The 21,625-nt window shown below is 37.2% G+C and overlaps 1 protein-coding gene across 4 annotated transcripts in view; it reads left to right on the top strand.

The window, feature by feature from the left end:
* The window catches only part of LOC149776472 (uncharacterized), a 109,556-nt gene that overhangs the window by 7,504 nt on the left and 80,427 nt on the right, over positions 1-21,625 (top strand). For 2 of the 4 annotated variants that reach the window (XM_089940897.1, XM_089940896.1), the window contains exon 2: positions 15,655-15,904. The exons of 1 other annotated variant lie outside the window; for it this stretch is intronic. In XM_089940897.1, the coding sequence (XP_089797023.1) occupies positions 15,826-15,904 (79 nt within the window). In that variant the 5' untranslated portion in view covers positions 15,655-15,825. Of the gene's footprint in view, positions 1-13,800; positions 13,945-15,654; positions 15,905-21,625 lie in introns of those variants that run through there. One more of the 4 variants, XM_089940895.1, reaches the window with a different exon arrangement.

The following is a 21,625-nucleotide window of genomic DNA, read 5'->3' as shown; positions in this document are numbered from 1 at the left end:
TCAAATCAATGATAATGTTCACGATGAAGACGTCTCAGACAGTATTATCTTGTACCAAACATCATCACTTATATTTTTCTTCTTGAACCATCTTAATGTCGTCTGCTAAGGCAGTTGACTTGTACGGGTGTGGTCATCACATTGACACCAGGGTTAAGATCTGGGTTAACTTACCCTCTGCACCCAGGGTATATCTGGTACTGAGTACCGTCATGGAAAGGACCGCACATCGTGTTTTCATGCATATATTATAGCAGGGGTGGGCAAACTACGGCCCGCCAAGGGCTTTCATGCGGCCCACCAAGGGTTTTCCTGCGGCCTAGGAACAAGTCATCATACGCACTGACTCTGTTTATGTTACACTGTTTATCAAATAAATGTGCTTCTTTTGAAGTGTAAGTTTAAGTTTTCAAATATTAACAACATATTAACAACAGAAAATTAATTATGATGTTATTTAGAAAAACCTTTAGTTTTTGCTATTTCAAATATTAATTATTTTACTTAATGAACTAAGCGGCCCGCGATAAGGTGTAAGTTTGTGTATGCGGCACTTGCACTGGAAAAGTTTGCCCACCTCTGTATTATAGTGATCTATCTGTACTTGGTTCAGAGACTGAAGGAGTGGGGTGGGTGACCGACTGTTCTAAGACGCTCGCCATAACAGATCACTCCAATCTCGCCTATATCCATGTGGGTTCGAGTCTTAGCTTTACCATCATGGGTATATGAGAGTTTGCCAGTGGCTTTGGGAGTGTCGGTGTTTTTTTCCGTGGTCTTCTAGGATTCTTCCTCTATCAGATATACTGGCCGCCGTTTACAACCTATTATGTGCAGCAAAATGACCTTGAACTCCACAAAACCAATCAAACCAAACGAAAGCTAAAGGAACATTTAAGTCATTAGAGGGATCTTCAAAGTGTCGCAATATTTAGATAAAGACGTGTCTTACGAGGGTAAAACATAAAAAGATAGACGTCGGAGTAGAAAAAAAATTAGTCTCGTTAACATTACCAAAAGTCAGAACCAGTTTATACGTGTTGATAGAATGCCATTCACAGATAACATCCGATACCATTTTTTTTTTTTGTGGTGTGGTGGCGTGGGGCAGAAGATTGCAACGTGCACATGGCAAGTCATATGTTGAAGTCTTCCTCGTATAGGTAATGGGAATACCACGGTCCGAGTAATACATTCTCCTTTCAGGCATAGGCGCCCACACATTGCGGCAACTTGCCCCCTCCCCCCCCCCTTCACCCCATAACAAGTTTTTGCATACATTCGTGAAACTTGATAGCTGACATGTTTCCCCACCCTGACAAATTTCTTCTGGCGCCTTTGATTCCAATTTGATGTAGTTTTTACGCTAACCTTCTTGTTTTGTATATCATTACTTATTGTTTGTTTCATATTTGATGTTAAGAAAGTCGACCCGTTGTTACGTTGTCCTCGTCTAGGTTTCTCCATTGAAAAAATTGTTGATAGAAACTGTACATTAAATAAGCACGTGCAACTATCTACGACTTGTTTTTTGGCGTATGTGATCAGAAATGGAGTTCCTCATTTACTACCACTCAGATGTTTTGGTAACATTAGTTTAGCTGAATTCTAAACATAAATTCCTTTCTTTTCACCATTTCTAACCTTACATACATCCCCACCGACCACAAGGAAAGTAAAATAATCAAGGTTAATACAGTATTCTGGTCACCGCGACAGAAGGCACCACTGACTTCACATTTCTAGAATGAAAAATAACCAATTATTTCTTTTTCTGCTAATGAGTGAGATAGAAGTATATTTGACTATGAAAATGACTATGAAAATGAAACCTTGCCATTTGTCAGGTTGAGAATACTTTCATAATAAGTACACGATCAAGAAGCTTTGCACGTTCTGAGGCATACTTGTGTATACGATTTAACAATACATCAGATCAATCCTAAAAATACAGTGCCAAACAAATTTAAGTACCCCACCCCACAGAACAAATACAAAGCTAAAACAAAGTGTAAACTCTTTGAAGTACAAAGTCAAACTTTATATATAAAAAAATAACCTTTATAAAACTGCATTGTTTTAGTTTGTACTAACATGACAATATGAATTCTTCTTTTCAATGTTTGTATAATTACTCTTTTTTATATCAAGATCTATAACTGTTTGACGTGGAGTTTGTGTAATTACTGCTTTTTATCAAGATCTATAGCTGTTTGACTTGGTTAACCACACACAATTAATTTTCAAAGAGTTAAAGAATATAACTGATTTTTAGAAGTTTCTTTTAGATACAGTTTCAAAACATTTATTGCAAATCGTCCCGAGGAAACAAAATACTGGCATTTTGCGTCAACTGTAAGGGCTCTGATAAATGTATTAATTATCTTTTCTACATTATATGAATTTTGTTGGCAAGAATGCTTTCATTGATAAGATCAAACATGTCATTGCAATTGTTTGAAAGAATGTTTTCATCGATAAGAACAAACACATCATTGCAATTGTCGGAAAGAATGCTTTCATCGATAAGATCGAACACATCACTGCAGTTGTTAGAAGGAATGCTTTCATCGATAAGATCGAACACATCATTGCAATTGTTTGAAAGATTGCTTTCATCGATAAGATATAACACATAATTGCAATTGATCTCCTGCATTAAAAGCTTTAAAACCATTAAGAGAGAATAAATAACTCCGAACAGAGCAGGTTTCGCGTGATGAAATAATGCAGGCAAACAAACAAAAAATCTGTATAATTTAAAGCGGGCTGACATGCTTAACCTTAAGTATAGATCAGTGAAGCAGGATAATGTTGCAGAAAAGGTTTCAGTTTGCTTATTAAGTGGCCCGGCATGCTGGATAAAATATTTCGCTTTACACGATTCGTAAAGCACGCAAGTTTTCCGGTAAGGGTGTACTTGAGAGTCCTTATCTCTGCTGTAACACCGGTGTAGCACTACAAGTTGTTAAAAAAACATACCCACAATGCATCAGCATCTTTTCACAGATCCTGACATGTTTGAGATAAAAATATATTTTTGGGGAACCGTGTGAACTTAACTGTTCTTATCTGAGCCCCTAAACAGGTACAAACAAAGAAATGTCATTTTTACTTTACTGCCTATTTTCCTTTGAACTACTATTTAAGTTTATATGTAAATTCCCCAGAAGTGTCTAAAAATACCAGGGGGTCGGAGCAGTAGGGCCCAGCCGGCGGTCCCCCCTCCCCTCCCCAAATTAATGCAGAACAACCAGATCCAGGGGCGGATTAAGGCTCACTGGTGCCCTAAGCACTGACAAATCTTGGTGCCCCCCTCTTTTCCACGTACACCTGGGAAGATAACCCTAGGGTGCACCATGATCAAGAAACAGAACATTATGATCAATTTGCACTAGTTTTGTCAATTTTTTTTTACAAATCTTCATTCGTTTTTTTTTCTTTTCACCCTTTTCTCAACTTTGTGGTGCCCCCTTTGGTCCTGGTGCCCTAAGCACGTGCTTAGTCTGCTTAATGGTTAATACGCCCTTGACCAGATCATATCCTGGAACGCCTACATTGCAGGAACGTATTAGGGAGATGCCTTTGCCCAGGGGGCCTCTGCATGAGGTACCATACCACGGACTTCTTGCCTACTTGTTTATTACCCCTCCCCCATAACGATATTGCTAAATGCGCTACAAATGCACCAGTGTAAGGATTGTTTACGACGAGGCAACATATCTAGGGTTAATCTGATCTGTATTCTTGTATAGAACAAACCAGTTTTCTAACGCAAGATATGGTCGGAAGTGATACACACAGAGAATCTATGAATAACCCGTTATTTACAGATACGACATCGATGATTACACTTGTTTCTTGATTTAAAATAGATACCGAGAGGATGTTTTCTTCGAACGAGTGAATAACGGATATATTTTATTGAGTGGGTAAAAAACTCAATATTTGCACGAATGTCGAAGGAACAAGTTCAAATAACTTTTTCACTCACGCGATGAAATATATCCGTTATTCACTCGGAGCAAGAAAATTTCTTTTTATTTTATGCACAGACCTTGGCTAAAGTAGCAGATTTCTGACTATATCCCGCGCGATAATGTCAATGGTTTGTTGTTTTTGTTCTGATGTGTTTTGTGTATATTGGCATAGAAATATGAGTAGCATGGTCTTTTCCCCTTCCCGGACCAATGTTGTTGTTGTTGTAGGGTTTAACGCCATTTTTCAGCACACGATAGCCTATAAATGGCGGCCAGTATTAATGGTGGAGGAAAAACTCAGGAAAACCCCGGAAAGAACCACCGACCCACGAGAAACTACTGACAAGCCTTCTCACATACCCACATTAGCCGAATCCGAGACTCGAACCCACGCAGACAGAGGTGAGATGGCAGTGATCCGTAACGAAGAGCGCTTTAGACCACTCGGCCACTCGGGGCCCCCCAGACCAATGTAAAACAGGACTTAAAAAAGAAATAAATTGAAGAAAAAAGTGTATAATATTGTGGGATTTGAACTTCATTCATTTGCATTGTAGGTTGCCATAATTACCTCGCTAAACACGCTAGTTCCTAGATTTAGTTCAAACCTTGGCTTTGAGGTTTTTTTTCTCACCCAAAACGCCAGCCTCCAACTTTAAATCCAGAATATAGCATATGTTGACCACTCATCTTCGAGTTTATATGAAGTCAGAAAGAAACCTACTTGCAACATTTATCATTTACTCCAAATATATTCTTCACATCTGAGGTCAAAATAGCAACCGTTTCCAAACATGTATGGCGTCAGTAGCAACCTAAACAACACCAGTAACTTACGATGTTGCCTTTGGCTTTTCTTATATATATATATATATATATATATATATATATATATATATATATATATATATATATATATATATATAACCCCTTTCATGGCAATCAAGACCGAATAGTTTCCAGGAACCCGAGTGGCCGAGTGGTCTAAAGTGCTCACCGTTGCGGATCACTGCCATCTCACCTGTCTGCGTGGGTTCGGCCTATGTGCCTCCACCATTAATACTGGCCGCCATGTATAGCTTATCATGTGCTGAAAAATGGCATTAAACCCCACACAACAACAAATAGTTTTCATTCTTGAGGCTCAGTGACATATAAAAAATACCGGGTTTGTACTATAGGGCTTTATCTAATCCATCTTTCAGCTTAATGGGTCACGTGACTGTTTCTAGTCGCGTGACATTAGAGGTACAAAATAAATTGTCGTGCATTTAATAACAGAATCTACTCTCGTTGTAGTATTTTGTAATGTCAAAGAAAATTGTACTGATCATAATCATCATCATTTGCTGCATATTCGCATATAAAATTATTTTCATTGGAAGTTGTGTGTTGCTTGTCACAGTGATTTTATTTTCTCATAAAGGGTTATAATGTGTATCAACTTTATTGAGAAGGCAATTGACATGAAGAAAGTTGTTTATATTCTGTCTATCTACATTTTGTGTCCTTCTCCAAACATAAAGTTATCATTGATTTCATAATTTACTTCTGGTTTCATAGAACCCATATTCCAATGGTTGTTCAATCCATTTAATTGTTTAAAAACGTACCTGTCGGTAATTGGTTTTGGATTAATCAGTCAATAGTTGCTTGTGTATATCTTTATCAACCAAAAGGTGTGCATGGAGAGAAAACACCTTTTTGTTTGGCATTTTGGTGTGCAGGAAAAGAACACACCCTGTTATAATAGGTATTCAGGTGTGCAGAGAGAGAACACATCCTGTTAATAGGTCAACAAGTGTGCGTGAACCACGCGCTGAATAATAGTGCGTTCATAACTGCTTACTTTCCCAAACTAAGAGGCAGCATTCATGTATAGACTGTCGAACTTGACCTTAGGATACATCTACGTTAATCAGTACTAATATATCTGAAAATTAGAACAGAGAACTGGCTGCACACAAGATTCTGGAATGAGATATAATTACTTAGATGAAAGAGACTGATGCATTGCTAAATGATTACCAAAAAAGAAATATGTTTGAAAATACCGACAGCCTTGCCCTACGCCAAATCGCTCTTACCAGGAGTAAGCTTTTCCGAAATAATGGCACCGCTTTGCTTTGATTTGAGAATGTATAGAAATATAATATTAGTTCCCGGATAACATAAGGCGTGCACCACTCAGATTGATGTCTAAAGTTGGTAACGTGCATAGAATCAGAAAATTAGTTTTCCGTGACAGAATGCTTCAGTTAGAGTAAATTGTCTCCGGCAGATCCACTTATTTTGATATCGTACTTATTCTTCTTAAGCAAAACACATCCCTTTTCGACATCGTACTCGATCTTCTTAAGCAAAACGCATTCTTTTCGACATCATACCCGATCTTCTTAAGCAAAACGCATCCTTTTCGACATCGTACTCGATCTTAAGCAAAACACATCCCTTTTCGACATCGTACTCGATCTTCTTAAGCAAAACGCATCTTTTTCGACATCGTACTCGATCTTAAGCAAAACGCATCCTTTTCGACATCATACCCGATCTTCTTAAGCAAAACACATCCTTTTCGACATCGTACTCGATCTTAAGCAAAACGCATCCTTTTCGACATCATACCCGATCTTCTTAAGCAAAACACATCCCTTTTCAACATCGTACTCGATCTTCTTAAGCAAACGCATCCTTTTCGACATCGTACTCGATCTTCTTAAGCGAAACGCATCCCTTTTCGACATCGTACTTGATCTTAAGCAAAACGCATCCCTTTTCGACATCGTACTCGATCTTCTTAAGCAAACGCATCCTTTTCGACATCGTACTCGATCTTCTTAAGCAAAACGCATCAATTTTCGACATCGTACTCGAACTTCTTAAGCAAAACGCATCCCATTTCGACATCGTACTCTATCTTCTTAAGCAAAACGCATCCCATTTTGATGTCGTACTTGTCAAGGTACACGGTATTATCGGTATACTGGTTTACTGCGGTATTTTTTCCGGTAGTGCGTACCACGATATTTTTTCACTGTACCGTTTACGTCGGTAAAGTCCGACAGTAAGCAAGGTACGGAAATCCTCGAGAAATCTTGTTATGACATTAATGATATCACAAGCGAGTTTTCATTATTTGTGTCAGAATTGTTCACAATATTATTATTTTTACAAAACAATTGTATCTATCACAGAGTAATTCTAAATTAACACTCTTCAACATTAAAACGAATTAAACTCCGGACTGTGTTACTGAATAACTCCCTTCGCCCGAATTCGAATTTTTTTAAATAACCTTCGACACATAAATAGATAGTCCTTTGCATTTTAAAACTAAATTCTACCAAATAATCCTTTATACCCTCAATGTCATATGCAGCCGTTAGCTTACATTTACTGCTTTGAGGGAAAGGGCGATGCAAATGAAAAATATAGAATTTTACAACATGCATGTAAATATATAAACGATACCGGACGATTTCAATAACATGCTGAAATCGCTAATGCTGTCGTTCTGCCCCCCCCCCCCCCCATTATGTTTTCATTATTAGTCACTGTTGTCGTATTGAAATATGTTGCATTATGTAGGAAGAGTGTTAATTTAAGTTGTTAAATCTTGTGCCCAATCACAGTGCATCATATTATGACAAGTATTTGTTATCACTTTAGACTTATTGTGAATATTATAAATTTAATTATATTTATGATCCTTTAATCACATGTTTGACATGGGTCACACATAAAAACGCCGGTTGTCCAGATATAGTGGGGTCAAGTCCAACTTTCGAAAGAAAGAAAAAACTGAATAAAAATGATGATAATAATAATAATAATAATAATAAAAAATGCCATTTTTAGGTATTTACTAGCGTGTGTGAATTTGATAAGTATATGTATTCGTTTGTAAGACTGCAACAAATCATCCTGCGCTTACTTTCTTTCTGAACGTTACGTAATTTCTTAAGTCCACTAAATATGTTCTCGTTTCTTGAGTATGTGTGTTTTATGTTTACTGATCCACTCTGATAAATGTCTTTCCCGGATGTTGGCATCCTTCACAAAGTTTCCAGGCCCATTATATTAACGACGTAGCTTGAAAATTGTACTCTTCAATATCAGCACGTCCTATTTTTATCAATAGGCTGTCTAATGTCTGTATGCTGTTTTTTCACAGTATTACGTATAGGGCAAGCTTAATCATCACACTTTAGTTACAATTTCTACAATACAACTTGATGGTGAGGCAGCTCTGTGATTTACGTTTTGCGCTAAATTCTTTTCTTTTATTTTACCTCGAGAGAATTCACATTTATACCAAATAATATCATGGGTATAATGTGGTGTTATTTTGCTGTCAACAAGAATAATATATTTGTTTATAGCTATTGTGTTACTAGTCTATGCTCTTAAAATATGTAACAGAAAAGGGCCAAAAGCAACAAGCTTTGTAAAATTCAACAAATAATTTTTTCGCTAGAATGCAAAGCAAAAAAATGTAATACAAAGGAACTTATGTTTTTTATGAATTAAATCCCAAAAAATCCTAGAATTACAGACACAAGTCCTAGTAATATAAAGTCCCGAATACAATTCAGTAGAAGTAAAAAAATAAATCCAAAACTAAAGGTAAAGATGTGTCTATGGTAGCTCCTAGAGTGCTGGTGTACCAGCATTCGTTTGTTGAATTACAGTAATATAATTCCAGGTTTGAATTCACTATAAATTCCAGTGAATGTCTCTTTCTAAGAATTTTATCAGAGCACTTTTATAGAAAATAATAACTTGAATTCAATAATTTGAAGAAATAAATTCCAGCCCAACTGCACATAACAACTTGAAAGTGCTAGATGTCAAAGCTGAATAATCCTCTCAATTTCAAGATAATATAGTTCTCTACTTGACCTCAGGTCACAATTAACATTTTCTAAAATTCACTATTACCTAATGGAAAATACACTTCTAGAATGATGGAGATGTTTACAAAATAAAAATATCAGTTGTTATTATTAGAAACCAGAACCTGGACTATGTCAAAAACATTAACGAAATTCCAAAACCTGGACCCTAATTAACATGTTTACTTATATTAATAATTATTATGATTTTAATCCATATGCATATTGAAGAATTTAGCTCTGTGTTGGTTGTTTACAGAAAAAGTCAATGCAGGTCAAGCAGAAATTAACTTAATGTTGGACAAGGTCAAGTCCAACATACAATTTTACGTTACAATAGCATGTAATGAAATAATAAAAAAATAAAAAAGTATAACAAACAATGCAAATTAAATATACATAACAACTGACAGACGGAAATAAATAAAAGAGTTCCAGACCCCTGCCTCAGAACACTAAATTGTTGGACCTTAATATAATTGCTGTATACAGTGGTTCGTATCGCGGGACGTCCTGAAACCCCCTTTCGATATCCTACTTGTCCTTCTTAAGCAAAACGCACCCCATTTCGATATCCCACAATTTCTTTCTTAAGCAAAACGAGGACCATTTCGATATCGTACTTGTCCATATCATTTTGCATAAGACTTCCTGGTTTCTAATATCTCTAGAGCTAGCTGTAAGACTAAAGTCTGACTAGTATACACGTGCGTCTCATTCTCAGTCACTAATCTATATTTGGTGCCTGCAGAGAATATGATTATCTGCATGTCACACATACTGGTGGACGAAATTGATGTCTCATGATCACATTAAGTATGTAGCATCTGCCACTGATACAGTATAGCATCTGTCTACCTGTTTTTCTGTATATCTATATATACCTGTCTGTCTGTCTGTATATTTATCTACCTGTTCGTATATCTCTCTATCTACCTATCTGAATATCAATCTATCCACCTATATGTCTGTCCGTATATCTATCTGTCTGTCTGCCTGTCTGTCTGTATGTATGTATGTATGTATGTGCGTGCGTGCGTATGTACGTACGTAAGGAGGCAGGGAAGTATGGAAGTATGTAGGTATGCGAAACAGGAAGAGTTGTTGTTGTTATTGTTGTGGGGTTTAACGCCATATGTCAGCACACGATAGGCTATGCATGGCGGCCAGTATTAATGAAGGAGGAAGAACCCGGGAAAACCCCGGGAAGAACCACCGACCCACGAGAAGCTACTGGCGAGCTTTCTCACATGCCCACGTTAGCTGAATCCTAGACTCGAACCCGCGCAGACAGAGGTGAGATGGCAGTGATCCGTAACGGAGAGCGCTTTAGACCACTCGGCCACTCGGGTCCCCAAACAGGAAGAGAAAGAATGCGATAAATACAGTATGTGAAATAAGAAGAGACAGAATAGAATGAAACCGGCATAAAAAAAAAATAATATCTGTTCCAAGAAGAACATGGTGTGTCCTAGGGGTAAGGAATTTAGTTCCCATTTCCTCGGCAGGATATTGCCGGATATAGCCAGTAATGTGCTCCAGGTGCCGTTAGAACAAATCAGCTATTTTTCACTCATGACCCTAATATGAACGTGTACAGGGCCTGATCAGGTCAAGTATTAGCGGGTGGGGGGGTGGGGGGTGGGGGTCAACAAAATTCAAGAAGTTCTGACTTTCCTCGAAAGGGCACCAAAGCAAAAGTCTTTGTATTTATTTATTCAAAGTGTGCATAATACCCAATAAACGTGCGCAAGAATAAAACGATTTTTAAATTTCGAGTGATAAGTGACTACGTTTGTGTGTGTATACGTTTTTGTTTTTTTTGCGGGAGGTGGTTCCGGAAAACCTGGAAACCCCGGTATCCCACCCCACCCAAATGTCGCCCTGAGTGTATGTCATGATATCAAATAATTCTATGACATTCATCAATCTTTTCTTATTATAGACATTTATTTTAACCATAAGCTGACATGATGTTGGTAATGACTGGTATTTACAAGCTGTTCCAAATGATTATTCGCATAATTGCCATAATATATCCTACACTCATACTATGCTGTGAAGAGGGAGGCCACTCTATCTGCGCAGGAATAAGTCACCTTTTTGCCAAGACAGATGTTATTACTCTCACGTTTGTGATTAAAGTCCACTTTTGCTATATGCATATACAATTGTCATACTTTGTCCTGACTGTTCCACTAAAATGACGAATGTATACCCCATTTGCGTGCAGTTTGTTCGGATCTTAATCAAATTCATCTGTCTACGTCATATGATGATTGCTCACTACATAACCTCAGACAGTATGGCTGTACCTGTAAATACCAAACTATTCAGACCTGTTCTTGCCATGACCCGCGCATAAAGACCACCAGTCTATATAAGTCACGGTCCAATGACCCTTCATACAGTAATCAGTATATACTTATACATGAAGCCATCGTCTCATTAAGATCACTTCTACATTGTTCATTCTGTACAGGCTTGAATGTGTCTTGGTACAGAAAGCCGATTTCACTGAGCTTCGAACAGAACGAGCTGCAAATAATATCACTAGGTCCAATTTGAATGTCCATGTGTCCATTGTTGGGCACTGCATTATTGTCATTACCTCCAGAGCGCATTTTAGGTTATTTGTATTGTTATGTATATTTAATTTGTATTGTTTGCTTGACCTTTGTACGTAATTAGGGATCGAGGTTTGGCCTACTCGACTATCCTCATGTTTTTTGTGTGTGGTCATGTTTGTAAGATATAAATCAGTTGTTTTCCTGAATTTTGAGTTGGAGGATTATCCTTATTTACAAACTTAGAATGTTCTGGAAGCGAACTTGTGATCCACGACTTGGTCATTTTATTGTGTCTTAATTATTTATATAAGATTGTGGTAAACAAAAGTATTCATTCCTATCTTAAGATCTGTTTGTGGAATCATTTCCGTTTGTGTTCAGGTATAGTTTCAGACGAATCATTTATTTAAAACTTATTTAGTAGGATTGCAAAGTGCTCATTGACATTTTGGATTAAAACACTATTTTGGGATTAGTATGAATTCATTCAAAGACATTTTGGGATTATATTATTGTGATGCATCAAGACTTTCGGTACATCAACCAAGACTATTGGCACATCAGCACATTCAACATTGGAATTCATGCGGAATAATCTATACTTATGGATTTTGATAGAACATTTAGGATTATTTTATTGTATTAAATTCACAATAGTAAGTTCCTCCTAATATTTCACACTGTAACTTAGAGAAATTAATTTATTTGTTGATTTTACTAAACTTGCTGGTTTTCCTTCTTTATGTTACTACATTTAAGACCATAGAGTCATAACACCATAATAGAAGATGTCCTTTATTTTCTTTAGTCTATAGTAGTCTTTGTGTACTTTTGACAGGGCACGCCTTGGGCGTTTGAAATATTTTTGTCTAAAAGTTTATCTGGTAATTGGTACGACTCATGTCCAGGCCATAAGCGATCATTTTAGAGTGAAAATATAAAGAACTATGTGTCAGTTTTATTAATATCAAACGGAAACATAGCTCTGAAGTTGAACGGCAATCGTACCGCGTTGACTTTGGACACCTAGAAAGCTGCCTTTGCAGTAAAACAAAACCTTTAAGCACACTCCATCATCATCCGCAGCGTGCAATTTAATACCAGATTATCCAAGTATTCAAGAGACTCTCGTTTGATTGGGTTGAAACAGCTTTTGACATATCTGGATTGGTCATTTCCGTAACAGGCGGCAAGAAGAGCTGAAGTCTTCAGTTCAATTCAGTTTTTGTATTGACCCATAATGGAACCCTAAATTTCCAGAATTAAAAAATCAATAGCAAGACAATTTGTATGGCTAAATAGCATCATACGTTTAGCAGTATAAACATCAGCTTCAGATAAAGGTAATTTCATTGTTAATTGTGTATTGTGTGTGTTACGTATACATTGACTGGACAAGCTCATGGTTTGACCTCATAAGCCTTTTGAAAATATGCATGTGTAGTAAATTACACATTCGTGGGATTGATGGTGCGGATCTAGTTTGGTTCCCTGCTTCGTATGCTCCGTTCGTTGCACTCTGCTATACGAAGTCAGGTGAACGCCGACGTAATATTGTCACGTGATCAGTTTGGCACACAGTTTGAGAATCACTGTCATACAGAGAGATCTAGTTAATCTAATCGTGGCACATTTATTCCTTTAGTATTCTGTTTGTTAGTGACACAATGTGAACTTAGCTAATACTTTCGATTTGAACTGTAGCAGTCGTTATCTTGTGTTCAATCTCAACCACCAATTCGTCATATAACTAACAAACAGAATATTAAAGGAATAAATGTGCCACGGTTAGATTAACCAGATCTCTCTATACGAGGCCATTTGTTTTGATCACGTGACAATAAGGCGTCGGCATTCACCTGACTTCGTATAGCAACGCGCTAGGATCATGCGAAACAGAGAACTAGACTAAAGCTATTCTACAATTATGAGGAAATTCAAAATGACATGGAAATACATACACGACATTTGGGAGCGTTCTTCAAAGTTCACGGCTACACCACTTCTCATTGAAAATCATGTTTAAGACGGTTCTTGTGATCTGCAAGAAGACTTGTGGACAAAAGCTGACTAACTTGTAATATATGCCTTATGAGGTCAGAGGCGAGTGGTTTTCTTTACATTTGGAAAGGAGTTCATGAGATGCTGTTGTAATAAACAGAAGGATTAGCGGACGAAGTAGGGAAACCGGGAACAGCGTTGAGAGCACATAGGACAATGCATTCCTTGTGATCGTGCGCGTCTATCCAGCAGGATGACGTAGGGGCAAAGTGACTCGGAACGAAATTTATTTTTGACAATACACTGGAACAAGCCGCGCAGAATGATATATTATTTGTTAGCACGAACACAATTAGAAAAGAAAATAAGATGGTTTTTAAGACGGCTTGCCTAGTTCCTAATTACAACTATTTTTACTTATGCATTAAAAAGGAACAAACATTACCCTTAAGAAAAATACAAAACACAGCACAACAACAAATAAACAAAGCTAAAAAGGTAATTTTGGGGTAACCGCGAAGTAATCGTTTTTCTAAAAGTTAAATGAAATCTACACTGCATTCATTTTTTAAAATCTTGCTTCAAGTAATTTCTTTCTTTAAATGTTTGCTTTAGATCAGAGCTTTAAGAAAAACAAGTTGACATTCGACCCAATACGAGGAAGAAGTGTGTGTGTGTGTGTGTGTGTGTGTGTGTGTAACAAACTATTGCATACAATCCTGTTCTGACTGGTAACCTGTGTATAATGCATACATTGAAATAGTATCCATGGCAAACCGTTTGTATGGACCTTCATGTTAACTGTATATATGTGTTCTTAGTTCCCTACTGGACAGGTGTTACTGCTAAAACGTATTGGTACAGTTCAACAATAATTTTTCTCAAACATTAAACTTCATATAGTTAGCCTTTAAACGTCGCTAAACCTCTACAAGCATGATTTTATTTATTTATTTATTTATTTATCTATCTATTTATTTATTTATTTGTTCAGTAGACTTTTTTATCAGTTGCATTTTTGTAGAAAACAGAAAATTTGAGGAGCAAAGTGAACGCACTGTCACTTGCATGGCAAATTGGGACTGCCCCTGTCGTGTATATTCTGTGGTATTTTTTACTTTACCGTTACGTCACATATATCTCCATTACATTCGTTGTTATACCCTTACATCACATGTATCTCCATTACATTCGTTGCTATACCTTTACATCACATGTATCTCCATTACATTCTCTAGAATAAAAGACTCATAACAGGTTGTTTGACATACAAGAATAATAGCTTTATTCAGCAAGTGTTGATTTTATTTTAAATATAATTTTGGGCTGACGTAGTTTGTCATTTCAACGGTATTTTAGCACATTATCGTGTAATATCTTATCATGCCGGTGAAACTGGAGTCAACTTCCTTTTCCAAAGACACACCAAGTCAGCTTACCTGGACGGGTATAGAACCCGTGACCCTTGGATTACTAGTCCTAAGGGGCCCCGAGTGGCAGAATGGTCCAAAGCGCTCTCCATTACGGATCACTGCCGTCTCACCGCTGTCTGCGTGGGTTCGAGTCTTGGATACGGCCAATATTAGTATGTGAAAAAGCTTGCCAGTAGCTTCTCGTAGGTCGGTGGTTCTTTCCGGGGTTCTTCCTCCACCATTAATACTGGCTGCCATGTATAGCCTGTCGTGTGCTGAAAAATGGCGTTAAACCCAACAACAACAACAACTAGTCCTAAGCTCTACCAATCGAGCTAATGCGCTCCCAACATGTTGAAAAGGAAGCATGCCACGAATGCTGAAGCATGCCATACATTGCCACGTGTCCATCATCCTTGATCCCTGTTTGATAAATTTATTTCTCGTTATGCTCGCAAGTGTAATTTTTATTTGTATTATGTACGTTCTTTCAGAGTTATATTTTAATTTAAAGATTAATAGCTGTTTATTTTCGATCGATCGATCGAGAATGTTATGTTTTTATTAATGTTACCATGATGCTTGAAGGAAAATCTTCAAATTTTCAAATGAATGGACGAGGTGAAGATAATAATTGATATATAATAAAATAATCCTAACTGTAGCTGGAAAATGGTATTAGCAACGATATATATATATATATAGAGAGAGAGAGAGAGAGAGAGAGAGAGAGAGAGAGAGAGAGAGAAGTAAATATTACCTTTTGGCACATAAATACTAATAATGTTTGTTTCAGAGACAACAGAGTACTGATTTTATTAGCTATAAAGAGTGCCACCATTTATACAAGTACTACTACCGTTGCGAGGTGAAATTCTACTCAGAACGCTTTATCATTCGCTGTATTCTACTCGTGAACCTGGGACACTACCACTTGTTCAGCATTCTAACTCTGGACTTCGTTGAGATGTTAACTGTGCGGAGGTACATACAATGTGTATGTTACGCTTTGGGAATACTTGGATTTGTGGTTTCTACGACAGGTGGTAAGTATAATTTAGCTATCATGCATTTTTTTTCGCTGGCAATGTGATTTGCACAGGTAATATAGAAGTACATAATGCGAAATCTGAATCAGTGTACAAGTAGTGTTTACACTGAATCGATTTCAGATGAAGAGATGAATAAACAAGTTTATCGTGGCGCTGTTCATCAATATTGGACATCAGTGGCCGTGGTGGACAACAGCATGTTCGTGTAATGAAAATGCAGAAGAAAATGTAAATTATATGCAGTACGATGAACAAAAATAAAATAAGAACGTTAGCAGATATATATATATATATATATATATATATATATATATATATATATATATATATATATATATATATATTCATCGCTTATCCTTTCACATTTGTGTAAGGTCTAACATAACACATGTTACTTCGACATCTCCGTTTTCATTTTTATACTTTTTACTCATTTATAATTGGAGAGAAACGGAAGGGTAATTCATTTATGGATAATAGTTACGTGTTTAAGAATTTTTGAAAAATTGCAGATGTCCAGTTTTGAAGTCCTCATGAAGTTGTCTTGTATAAATACAAATAAATTAGCCTCTGGACCATTCATGTTAAAAATAAATTATACCTGAACACCATTCCTATAATATACCGCTCCGGTGGCCTAGTGGTTTGAACCCCGGCCGAGTCATACCAAAGACTTACAAAAATGGTACTAAGAGGTTAGTGTTAGGACTGGTCGGCCTGGTGTCAGGATAATGTGACTGCTACATGTCCAAGGCAAGATGACCCAGTGGTAGACATCACTATAAACTGTCACACTGCAGACATCGTAGCGATATGACTGAAACAATGTTAAAGCTACGTTAAAAATCTAAATTACACACACACACACCATTCCTATAATCATTCAGCAGTAAATTAAACGCTCGAAGTTATTTTGTATCAGGAAATTATTGTACTACCTCAGTTTTAGTTGTGATTGATATAGGTTATGAGTGCCATTCGAAATAAGGTTTGATGGAATGTTTGTGTCTTGTGTACTACCTCAATTTTAGTTGTGATTGATATAGGTTATTTGTGCCATTCAAAATAAGGTTTGATGGAATGTTTGTGTCTTGTGTACGTATGACAAGTGTTTGTAGCGTCGGAAAATCAATGTCGTCTACATAAATCTGAATATTTCATACAAACTGTAATCTTGGTGAACCTGCATTCTTTACACAGTGATATCACGGGAGCTACAGATGGCCGTGGATTTATTCCGCAGGGATTTGAAACCAAAACTTTACTGTATTTTATAAAACAAACTTCGGCTGTGGGTCGTTATGTGGGTTTAGTAATACACTTATTTAGAATTGTAAAATGTGGAGAATTCCTGCAGTGGCGAGATTGAATTTACCCCCAAACCATTCTCTCCCCCCCCCCCTCTCTCTCTCACACACACACACACACACTATCTCTCACATACACACTCTTGCTCTGTCTGTCTCCGTACTACGTTTTATACGATTCTATCTACCCCGATGCTCAAGTAGTATTTCTTTGTTCTAATCAGTGACAATTTATCTAATCCAATGAAATATATATTATTTATATTATCTCATCAACACATCAGTTATTTACATCTATTTTTAACTCTCGTAAAACTGATGGATTCACCATAGCTGTTTAGCTATGACAACCTTCTGTGATTAAAGTCACATGGGTCATTTTGCATTCTTGTTATACCTCTCTGTGTGTCTCATTTTGGATAGTATTAGAGCCTTCAATATGCCGTGTGTGACTTATTTATGTGTGTGTGTGTGTGTGTGTGTGTTGTTTGAAAAAGTATTCATCTACCAGAAACCAAGGGCGAGTAGAGTATTGCAACATATGCTAGGCTACTGGCTACTCGAATTTCAAGGGCGAGTAGCGTATTGCAATGTATGTTGGGTTACTGGCCACTCGAACTTCAGTGATGTAAATATGTTATATTGATTATTTAATTGTGTGTGTTATGTAGCATCTGCGCCTACCGCCTGGCTTTTCATGGCAGTATCATTTTCAGATGCATCAATATGGCGGTAGAACAAGACTTCATTACATAAGCATGTATGACTCTATGTTACAAATATTACTGGTTCTGAACTAATTAACAAATACGCGAATATAAAGTGTTTTATTGCAACCACGAAAGGAGCTACGCAACCCATGTTATAATTAATAAATATAATTTTAATAATCACTTCGAAGGCTACTGACAGAAACAGCAGTATGTACGCTACTCAAGTCCGAAACAGGTTCTTTGACAGACCACATTACGTCAACATCAGAGCTGTCGAGAACATGTTTGCGTACGTTGGAATAACTTATCGTGAAGGGGCCCCCGAGTGGCCGAGTGGTCTAAAGCGCTCTCCGTTACGGATCACTGCCATCTCACCTCTGCGTGGGTTCGAGTCTCGGATTCAGCCGATGTGGATATGTGAGAAAGCTAGCCAGTAGCTTCTCGTGGGTCGGTGGTTCTTTCCAGGGTTTTTCCTCCACCATTTATACTGGCCGCCATGTATAGCCTTGTGCTGAAAAGTGGCGTTAAACCCATCAGCAACAATTTATCAATGAATCTACGAAAATTAATCAAGTTTAAATAAAATGTATTTAATCAGTAAGACGGGAGTATTTAAGAAACTAATAAGTTTCTGCACCAGTCAGGATAAAGGGAGGAAGATATATGATATGGTGTTTTCGTTATACTGTCGCGTGTTGGAGTCTTAATAACATATTAAAAGCATCAGTGTAATGCAAACATAATGTAGGGGACAGGTATCGGTATACTTATTGCTTATTTGTTATTTATTTTAATGCTATTTATTTATTGGATTGTTCAGTAAAAGCTTAACTAAACTCAGCGATGAGACTGCTGAAACGACCTTCCGAAGAGGGAGAACAAGCTGAGTCCATATGGTATTATCGTATAACGAGACCTGTTTACATAATGTAGACAATCCAAATAGTTAATGCTATTGAAAATTTATTCGACATGTTATGTATCAAATTCAGAGAGAAAATAAGCGAATGGACACGACAGATATTCGACAGAATCGAATATTTAACAGTGTGCATTTATGGTTGGCAACCATTCAGAAGATGCACAAAAAGTTTTGCCTGAATAGATTAAGAACAGATGCAAACTTTGAATCAATGTAACAAATCAAGATGGTAGATTATTTAATGTTGTGGAATTTTATTGTTAAATACAACAAGTGGTTAGGTTCATTGACGATCTTAGTACACTTTTAGATAGATACGGCTCCACATATTTGATAAACCACATATGAATGAAAGACTCCCATCGTTTTCATATTCAAGTGTTTGCAGCATTGACATTCACGCAAAGACGAAAATGTCTGAAAAAGAATAAAAATAAAATAAAATTAGAGATGTACAAATATTGCTGATTGTATCGCAAAGGAAATTACCAGGAAATTACTTTATTTCGATCATGCAATCATGGGATGCATTTCATCAACACGAATGAAGATGCTTTTTCAAATTTGACATTAGTTATTTCGTTTGACAACATTAACACCTTATTCTATGGATATATAAGCATGTCAGAGGCAGTGTTTACCGGAACTCTGCGTTACCATTGCCTTGTAATCCAAGTGTTAACAAGGCTTCTTTAAATGTTTGTTCTTTATGTTTTGTTTCAAAGTTGCTTCAATTTATCCTTTAATTTCGTCTGGAATAGACGGGTCATATTGGATCGAAAATGTGCTTTACACACGTCGTATACTTCATATAACAGACATATTACATGCATAACGTGAAAATCTCTTTGATGCTGATATTAAATACGTATAGAGAACCAGTCTGCAGTTGTAATGGCCATTGATATGGTAATAAGCACAGTCTTGGCTATATTTGGCCTATTTGCCTTCTACTGCGTCACACTTCCTGTTGTGTTGGGACCGCAGACTAATGCGTCACACGCCCTGTTGTCGAGGGAGTGTAGTTAATTATCAAACGCCAGTTCAAAAAAGGTACAAACGCTACGTGTTCTGATGCAGTTTTTTTATTGTACATTTTGTTTGTTTTCTTAGTAGAATTTTGTAGCGAGACAATAAATTTACATTTTCTGTGGACAAAATGGGGTTAAGTCCCTACTATACATGTATGTATGTATGTATGTGTGTGTGTGTGTGTGTGTGTTATGCCTGTGTAGGTAGGGGTGTGTGTGTGTGTGTGTTTAGGTAGGTAGGCATGCACCTTGTTGTTGTTCTAGAGTGTAACGCCATTTTTCAGCACAAGATAGGCTATACATGGCGGCCAATATAAATGGTGAAGGAAGAACAAAGGAAAACCCCAGGAAGAACCACCGACACACGAGAAGCTACTGGCAAGCCTTCTCACATACCCACATTGGCATAGCCCGAGACTCGAACCCACGCAGACAGAGGTGAGCGCTTTAGACCACTCGGCCACTCTGGGCCCCCGCAGGCATGCAGGTAGGTAGGTAGGTATGTTTTGAGGACGGGAAAGGTTTTCCTGTATATCTTCATGATATGTGTAAACAAATTTGTCAAATTATGCCCTTCAATTCTGCTTTGCAACTCAAAATGAACGCTATTTTTCTTAACACTGCACTGTCGTTCAATAAGCAACAATTAGGATACACTCTTATTTTGTTCCGTGATATTCTGAATCCAGCCTGACCAGTCATGACTCGGTCAGGGTTCGAACCCGCGACCTACCGCAGCAGAGGCTGAAACTCTAACCAATACGCCATCGGAGCGGTGAATTTTAAGAGAGGATTATGTTAATTCTAAGCGAATGTACGCAAAATACAGCAGAGCATAAATAGCAAACAGCTGCAATTATATTAACGCCTGTAAATAGCAAACATCTGTTATTACAGAACACCTGTAATTTCAGTCTGTTACACACTTGAGCATAAATAGCAAACAGCTGCTATTACAGAACACCTGCAATTTCAATCTGTTACACACTTGAGCATAAATAGGAAACAGCTGCTATTACAGTTGCACCTGTAAATAGCAAACATCTGCTATTACAGAACACCTGCAATTTCAATCTGTTACACACTTGAGCATAAATAGCAAACAGCTGCTATTACAATAACACCTGTTATTTTAATCTGTTACACACTTGAGCATAAAAAGAAGCAATTCTTGTTGCGAGTGATGAACAACTCACTCATGGAATATATTCTTTATATTCTATATTTAGCGTCCTCTTCTGTGAGGGTGGATATTAAAAATAGTTTATATTTCCAATCGCTTAAGTTATTTTTACGACATTCCCTTTTGCATAAAATCCCCTCTTTTGATCCTCGAAAGGTTTATTCGCGTTTAGCTGGGCTTTCTGGCTGTTGAACTGAACCGGATTATCAGATCGTACACTATTAATATCTTTTCCTGTTTCTACACAAACACATGCATTTCCGTTTTATTAAAAGGAGCAGTAACATGACGGTATGTAAATCAAGAAAATTCAGGTTCTAATCGTTTAAATTATTTGGAACTGACGTGTTTGGGTGTTGTAGTACTTGCTGGCAGACTCTAATTATTTGTTTTGACAGATATATTTAAACTCGGTTAATTTGTGCTGTAGGAGCGAACTTTGCACTCCTTCAATATCTCCATTCCGACTAGTGATGCCGATTTTGACGAAATCACTTCACGTTTGTTTTTCTCGGTAACTCGCGGTGTATGGTAACAAGTATTTATGTTGTTGAAATGG

Source organism: Sinohyriopsis cumingii, chromosome 18 (genome assembly GCF_028554795.1).
Source record: "Sinohyriopsis cumingii isolate HCF-2022 chromosome 18, ASM2855479v2, whole genome shotgun sequence".
In the NCBI taxonomy this organism is placed as follows: domain Eukaryota; kingdom Metazoa; phylum Mollusca; class Bivalvia; order Unionida; family Unionidae; genus Sinohyriopsis; species Sinohyriopsis cumingii.
The sequence above is the reverse complement of the archived record's forward strand: the minus strand, read 5'-3'. Positions and strand labels throughout refer to the sequence as shown.